At 40.7% G+C, this 8,436-nt stretch overlaps 1 protein-coding gene across 1 annotated transcript in view; it reads right to left on the bottom strand.

The window, feature by feature from the left end:
* Capn7 (calpain 7) overlaps positions 1 to 8,436 on the bottom strand; it is a 78,023-nt gene that overhangs the window by 59,057 nt on the left and 10,530 nt on the right. Inside the window, exons 3-4 of the mRNA XM_004631694.3 lie at positions 3,467 to 3,624; positions 2,237 to 2,304 (exon numbers count right to left, since the gene is read on the bottom strand). Coding sequence (XP_004631751.1) covers positions 2,237 to 2,304; positions 3,467 to 3,624 — 226 coding nt within the window. The remainder of the gene's footprint in view (positions 1 to 2,236; positions 2,305 to 3,466; positions 3,625 to 8,436) is intronic.

Genomic DNA, 8,436 nt, shown 5'->3' with positions numbered 1-8,436 from the left:
CCTAACAGAAAATTAGTATACAAAATTCTTACACACAAGTCAAAATCTTGTTACTTTAGCTACTCCCAATAGTTCCTTTTTTTTTTTTTTTTTTTTTGCGGTATCAGGGCTTGAACTCAGGACCTTGTGCTTGCCAGGGAAACACTCACTCTACTGAGCTATCTCCCTGGCCCCAATATGAATTTCACAGCATTTGATACATTTTTTTTTTTCGGAAATGGGGATTAAACTCAGGCCCTTGCACTTGCCAAGGAAGCACTTATTCTACTGAGCTATCTCCCCGACACTGCTACTCCTAATAGTAAGGTGAATATTTTGCAGGTGATACTCTACTGACATTACTTGAACACTTCTTGTATGTTAGATACTATATATACAAGGTAAGCAGTATATAAGAGAGTATAAAACAGTTCCTACTAGCAAGGTGCTCATGGTTTTTGTTTTTTGAATCTTTTATTTATTTATTTGGTACAGGGTCTTGCTATGCAGCTTGGACTCGTAGTGATCCTCCTATCACAGCCTCCCCAGTGCTGGGATTACAGGCATGCACCACCAGGCCCAGTCTTGGTGGCCAGCATGGCACACTTGGGGTTCCAGAGCCAGTGTGGCATGTGGTACCAGGGACTGAACCTGGGTCCTTGCACTTGCCAGGCAAGCGCTCAGACTGCCAAGCTACTTCCACAGCCCCATGCCCATGGTTTGTAGAGAAAGATGACTACATCAAAATGACAGATGCCAGGACAGATGTGAAAGAATGCATGAAAGAAACTACTGGCTGGATGACTAGAAAAAAGGAAGGGAAGGCTGCTTTGAACGGATACTGAAGCCACAGAGCTCACCTGGGGAATGAAGAAGCTTTCTTAAACAGAGAACGTGTATGTGGGTTAGTGTCTAAGGAACGGATAGATACACATCCTGTAAAAAGTACAAGTGGGAGGACAGGAAGGCAGGAGTGGATTATGGAAGGCCTCACACACTGTACATGGGAATTTTGGCTTTGCTCTGTCAAAAAAGAAGCTTAAAAGTAGAAGTTCTACTTAACCTGAGGTCCATAAAGGACTCGGGTTTTGTGAACACTCTGAAATTATACACAAAATGTTACAGGTGTACATTTTTCTAGAGTATAATTTTCAACAGATTCTCAAAGGTACTCATTACTGACAACCCTCTATCCCCAGCTTAGAATGAACTCAGAAATACTAAATGGGTTAGCTACTAGAAGGTAATACTCAGAAATACTAGATAGGCAATAAAAGTCGGCTATGATTCTAATGAAAAAGTCAAGCTGAACAAGACAACTAACTACGTGCCATGTGTTCATATCTTCATGAATTTGGGGAAACAAACTCAAGGTTAGTTGACAGTGGTGATGAAAAGGAAGAACGACATACCTCAATAAATGCAACTATCTGGTCAGAACCTCAAAGGGAGATAATTTTAGTAATTCATGCTACAGATACAGTTTCTACCCTTTTCGTTATCTACAAAACTCCTTCAAGAGGTATGATTCTCGTATATACACCCATTCATTCTTTCAACAAATAACTGAAAGCATGCATGACACATGAGTTCTGCTATGTGCCTGGCTATAGCACTAAGCCAACAGGCACAGTTCTATCTTTGTAGAGCTTATATTTGGGGGATGAGGGTTGAAAGGATGAACAAATACAAATCGTATGTCTTAGTGGTCAGAGCTATGAGAAAGAGTATTAGAAGAGATTAAGCAGGACAGAAATGCTAGATATTACTCAATTCTGAATAGACCAGTTATGGCAGGCCTCAATGCAAAGCTGACACCAACTGGAGGTGAAAGAGGTAGACATACGGGACAACTTGGGAATGCACATGTCTGGAAGCAGGACGATTCTCAACCTATTTCCTAGAGCAGCTCTGGAAGCACCCCTAGAGATGCTCCTCTTTGAAGTCTGATATACTACAACATAAGAAAAGTCATCCATTTCAAACACCACAGTCATTTCTGTACTCTAGTACCAAAAACTAAAACTATTTCTTGATTGCTTGGTTATTTCTTGAGGTTAAAAAAGAAAACTAAAAAGAGGAAGTAGATAAACCCACTTATTTGAAGAAGACAGACTTCTAGACCAAGATGAAGGCGATGAAGGTCTGCTACCATGACCTACCATGTGCAACACAACAAGACAAATCTGTTATGTAACAAGTAACAACACATGCCATCCACCAGTTAGCACTTGAGTGACCAAGTGACCAAACTCACCTATCTAGTGCCTGTCGAGCCAACTGTTTCAGTTTATTTTGCAGGGTTTTATCAGCAGTTTCAGAAGACTTAAGAGAAAGAAAGAGATAGACATCCTAAAGCATAATTATTTTTTAATTTGCTTGATCCATGATATTTCTATTTTTAAAAAGTTACAATGCACATTATACTTCTTGAAATTATGAATTGAATGAACAAAAAGGACACATTTTGCTTTCATCTTTAAAGATTACCATTTAAAACAGTGTTGAAAACTTGTTATTTAGTTGAACTTAAAGACCAATGAATGAGGCTGAAGCAGGGGAATTGCAAGTTTTAGGCCAGGCTGGGTGACCTAGCAAGATCCTGTCTCAAACTAAAAAATAAAATACAAAAAGTTCTGGGAACATAGCTCAGCTCTCCCTGAGTTCAATGCATGTATCCACGAGGGGATGAAGGTTGGAGGGTGGGGATGTAGGGGTGTGGTGGGGGTCCTGACACTGTGAATGACCCTGGGAACACCCAGCTCTACCATTTCACCCTGTCTTCCTGCCAAACGCATGCTCTTAAGCAGCAGATGCTCTCTGAACTGAAGGAGGCTCCCGAGGGAGCTGTACAAGGCCACCTTGCTTAGACTAACATTACAAATTAATGAAGCTCTTCCAAACTAATATCCTATCTTATTTTTTAACTATATAAAGCTAAAAAAGTTTATTATAAATTCATAATTTGTGATGACAAATTCTTTCTGTAATAGAAGCAGGTTAAAAATTAGTACCTATGACTTAAAAGCTCAACTGCTTATTCAATAGAATAAAACTTTAATAAGCACCTGCTTAGCAAGCACAAGATCCTGAGTTTGATCCCCGGTACAACAAAACAAAACAAAAAGAAAACTGTGATTCTACTTTGAGGGGAAGGGTTCTTTGGGACTTGAACCCAGGGCCTTACTAATGCCACATAAGGGCTCTACTACTAATCTACACAACTAACCACTTTCTAACTTTAATAAGACAGAGTCCCTGAAAATTGCCTGTGCTATCCTGGGACTTGAAATCCTACTGCCTCAGCCTCCCAAGCAGCTGGGCTTGTAAGCATGTATAAGACCTGGCCTCACCATCTTTTGGTAATGACTACCTTAAGTTACATCTATAATAATAGAACTCACTTTCTTCAAAGAGTTAAGTAAAATTAATTAGTAAAAGAAGTTTCTTAACATAATTCCACCAAATTTAACCTAGTTATACATACAGTTTTCAGACAGAGATCCACAGCTTCCGTATACAATTCTATAGCTTCTTCAATATTCTGTTTTTCATCTTCATCAAAAGCTTGTGTAACAAGGAAATGAGCACGCTCCAAGTCTAGCTGATGTTTTGATTTCAAAGGACCAGCACTCTTTGACTGAACTAAGATAAAAAAGAAAAGCATACACAGGATCACTCAAATACAGCAGGAAATAGTATACCATTTTAACACATTTACAACAGTCTTTACCAAATTCCATAACCCTATATTTCAAAAGTTTAGCAAAGTACATACATATGTTCTTTAAAAACCTTAAGAACAACTCCCCTGCTATGACTTGTATCTAGACGCTCCTCCAAAACCTCATGGGGACATAGGTGGAGCTTTTCACACATCTAGACTGTATGATGCTGGGATTGATTCATGATACAGTGAGAAGATTAAGGCTGCCCCCACCCCTGGTGTGTACTACCCTAAGGGGCAGGTAGCCTGGATAAAATACAAGGGACAGAGGAGGGCTGCTACTGTCACTGCCTGTTGCTTGCCACTTTCTCGATACTTGGCTGATGTGCTGCCTTCTGCCCACCGTGAACTGTTTCTCCTCGTGATGCCCGTCTGCTGTGTTACCCTGCCTTACCGCCAGCTGCTTATAGACTGAAGCTTCTACAAACTGTGAGCCAAGTAAACCTTTCCTCCCTTCACTTGCCCACCAACAGGTGTTGGTGAGTCTGTGAAGGAACTGGAACCCTGCTATACTGCTGACAGAATTGCACAATGGTGTCTGAACTTTTTTGGGGGGGTGCATAATGGTGTAGCAACTTTTGAAAACAGCTTGGCAGTTCTTCACAGAATTATCCTATGACCCAGCATTCTGTTGCTGGGTATATATTCAAGAAAACTGAATGCGTACTTTCACACAAAACTTGTAAATCAATGTCCATAACAGTGTTGTTCACAACAGCTAAAAGGTGGGAAAACACCAAATACCTGTTAACTAACACATGGAAAAATATGGTATATATGAATATTATTCAGCCATAAAAAAGAATCGACACTTCCTACAACGTAAGTAGCCCTTGGAAACACTAAAATCCAATGAACAAAGCCAGACATAGTAAAGGCTGAATGATGATGCTACTTACTATAATGAGCCATCCCGTACATCTCCTCATACAGCCAAAAGTAGATTAGTGAGTATTTTGCTTAAAATAACAAACCACTTAACTCTCTACAGATTGCATACACTAAATTTACTGAAAAAAATGGGTAAAAAATTAAGTGAAGCAAGTAAAACCAACTGCTTTTTTTATTATCAAGTTTTAGACACCTTTCACAAGATGGTTTTAAAAAAACAAAAAGCTTTACAACCACTGCTAATGTAATTTTCCCATTGTTCCCAGCCAGCTCCAAATCCACTGCATACAAAGCCCATTTTTCCATGTATCTAAATGATAGATACAGGCTCTGAGATTCTTTATTCTATTTGTAGCAGTTTATGCAGGTGCAGCCAACACAAAGCTTCGGGGCAAACTGTACAAACTTTACAATGTGGGATCTGAATTTAAAATAAGGAACATAAAATCTACACAAAACTGATAAAAAGCACAGACACAGGACTGAAACTTATAACCCAGTATGAAAGGGAGTCCTGTTTCCTTTCAAGTGCCTTATTCTGTTACAGAACAATCAAAATGAAGGCGTAAAGCTTTGTGCTCAGTTTCAATTATGCCCTCTGTAAGACACTATACCAATTTTAAAAGTTAACAGACACCAACAGATGTCCATCAGTTCATCTAGACGGAGCACACTCCCGCTGGCTTGCTGGGGACAAATGAGGCAAATGTGGATAGAAACTCCACCTGCACGAGTTGTCTGCAGTCTACTGAGGCACACACTGCACCCCAGGCCCATGATGGCTGCTGCTTTCTTCATCAGAGCTATCCTTATAGGTTTCCTGCCTCTGACCGCCTCCCAAGCCGCCAGTGCTGTCAAATTCCTGGAGCTCTACCTAGTCAGTTTCTCCAATTATGTTAGGAATTTCTGCTCTAGATGGAAGAAGATCTTCTAGTTCAGAAACCTTATCAGGGTTGATCCAGTTGTTTTCCAGAAATGCACATCAAACTTTATGTAAAGATCACCTTTTTCAAAGGGATTACGACACTGTGCATTCCTTCACCTCGGACTACATGAACATATCCTGGTTCGAGTACTTTGCCAGGTGGGTACTTTACCACAATCTGACGCAACAAGGTGGTGCTTGAAAGTAAACTGAAATCCACATAGAGTTTCAACAAGTCCTATCTTATACGTCATGTGTAAATCATTCCCATCTCTCTGGAGCATGTTCTTTCTCCTGCAGCAAAAGCACAATGTCTCCTGGTTCCACTGCTGGGGCCTGGTCAGCCTCCCTAGTAAATGAGATTCTCTGTCCATGTTTCATGCCTTTGTCTACATGAACTTCAAGAATCTTGACTTTTTTTTTTTTTTTTTTTTTTTTGTATTTTAGGGAAAGGTCTACAGGATGTTCAGGGTCTCACTACTAGATGGGAATCGTAGTGATCCGCCTATTTACAGCCTCCCAAGAGCTGGGATTACAGGCACGCACCATCACACCCAGTCTCAATTGCCAGTCTCAGCATGCCCCAGGGCAGAGCAGGCACAGCAGGCCTGGAGACTGAACCCCAGCCCCTGTGCCTGCTTGCAGGAGCTTTAATCCGCTGAGCTATTTGGCCGCCCCTAAGAATCTTGACTTCTTTAATTACCTTCTTCCCTTCACATTTTTTCCAGAGGTCCTTTTCATTAATTACCTCTCCTTCTCCATTGTAATCAGAAAAGACAGGCTGCATCTGCTATATCATTCCCAGAGCCAGTTGCCTGCTCATGATGCGTACGCCTCGACCTTGACAAGCACTATGCTTCTGGACAGCTCGACTTCCCACGCTGGCCACTACAGAGTACATTCTTGCTAAGTTGTAGTTGGCTGTTTTGCCATTATACAGATCCCCTAAGGATGCTTTGAGCGGATGCAGCATGTCCTCTCCTCTTCTTCTGCCATTTCAACTTGTACTCTGATTGCCCATGAAGCCGAATAAACCTCCACCAAAAACGTGAGAGAAAGTACCATCCACGCCACCACCTCTGCCACTGCCTTCCTGAAGACCTTGCTCTCCATATCTGTCATGTAACTCGCGCTTTTCTGGATTCGACAGTACTTCATATGCAAAACTTATTTCTTTAAATTTGTCCCCAGCATCTGGATTCTTATCAGGATGATATTTCTCGGCTAACCTTCTGTATGCCTTTTGCAGCTTGTTCTCTCTGGTGGTGGGCGGGATGCCCAGGATATCATACGGCTTCGTTTCAGCCACATTTGCCACGGCCTGTGGGGCAGTGCTCTGAGAGGAAGGCGGCGACAGCACACTGGAACAATGCCAGGCCACAAGCAGCGACGGCAGCAGCGGCGCAGGCCCAAGTGGTCTGCTTTAAAGAGTCTTTTAATGATAGTCCTCAAAAGACCGAGGCTGTTTCATCTGCGCCTCAATATCACACTCAAACAGATTCAGAATGTGCTTCACTTTGGGTTTTGCTATGTTGCTCAGGCCAAGTGAGCCTCCTGCCTCAGCCTTCCGGCTGCTGGGCCTACTTGCCTGTCCATGCCCAGATCACATGTAATTTATCTATGTTCAATACAAAGTAGGAAGAATCTCATTCTTTTTTTTGTACCAGGAATCCAATGCTGGACCTCACTCTTGCCAGGCAAGCGCTGCACCACTGAGCTAAATCCTTGGCCTCCAATTTAATTCTTTAATTAAAAAATTAGTGATTCATACTTTTCCCAACTGCTCTAAGAACTTCAAGGATTTAAAAGGGCACTCTGGTTGGAATATTATAACCTAGGGCAAAAGTGTAATTGAATATGTGCACATTTGGAAAAGAAATATGCCTTCAGTTATGGGGTTTCTACTTGTCAAGCATTATCATCATGCCCTTCTAAAGAAGCCTACTTTAATATTTAACATGTTTCAGAAAGGGATTTCCATGATTGTGCAACGTTTATATTTTTGTATCTCCACATCTGATTAAGGGCTTCCTGAGGATTCACATACCAGATCGTCCAACTATTCACTAAATAAATGTCTGCTGAAATAAAGAGAAATATATTTTTTTTAAAAACCCACAGAGAGGGCCGGGGAGATGGCTCAGTAGAATAATCACTTGCCTGGCAAGCGCAAGGGCTTGAGTTCAATCCCTGGTTCTGAAAAAAAAAAAACAAAAAAACCCAAAAACCACCCACAGAGATCATGCAGCACACATGAGAGTCCTTTTTATATTTCAAAGATAATTTTAAAAGTTTATGACATAAAGCTGGAAAAATGAAGTTCCCCAGAACGACAAAGTAAGTTTTCTATTTCTTCCTTTCATTCTCTCTTTTTTTTTTCCAGTACTGGGAACTGAACTTCAGACCTTGCACTTACCAGGCAGGTGCTTACACCACTGAGCTATCTCTCCAGCCTCAAATAACATTTTTTCCTTCAATTTTTTTTATTGGTAATGGTTTGCAGCACATAATGATTACATTCATTGTGGAGAGTTGAAACATACAAAACACATCTTTCTGCAGTGTTGGGGATTGAACCCAGGGCCTTGGGCATGCTAGGCAACCACTCTAACACAGAGCTACACCCCTAAATACATGAGTCAGTATAACTTCCTGTCAACCAAGGACTGATACACAGTAAGTAGTCTGGTTCAATATATGCAATTTCTAGGCATCTTCTTGCAGTAACCTACATTTTTTAAATATTACTTTTTTTTCACTTTTCCTTTATTTATTTTAATAGACTGCAAATTGAAAATAAATTATTTACAAACATAAATGAATATAACAATAAAAGCTGTCCAAAATAAAAATGAAGAAAGAATTTACAGAGGAGTCATAATAGTTCACTGTGTCAAAACCAAGAAACTTATAT

Source organism: Octodon degus, unplaced genomic scaffold, assembly GCF_000260255.1.
Source record: "Octodon degus isolate 3935 unplaced genomic scaffold, OctDeg1.0 scaffold00043, whole genome shotgun sequence".
Taxonomy (NCBI): domain Eukaryota; kingdom Metazoa; phylum Chordata; class Mammalia; order Rodentia; family Octodontidae; genus Octodon; species Octodon degus.
This window is presented reverse-complemented; position numbering and strand designations above follow the sequence as displayed.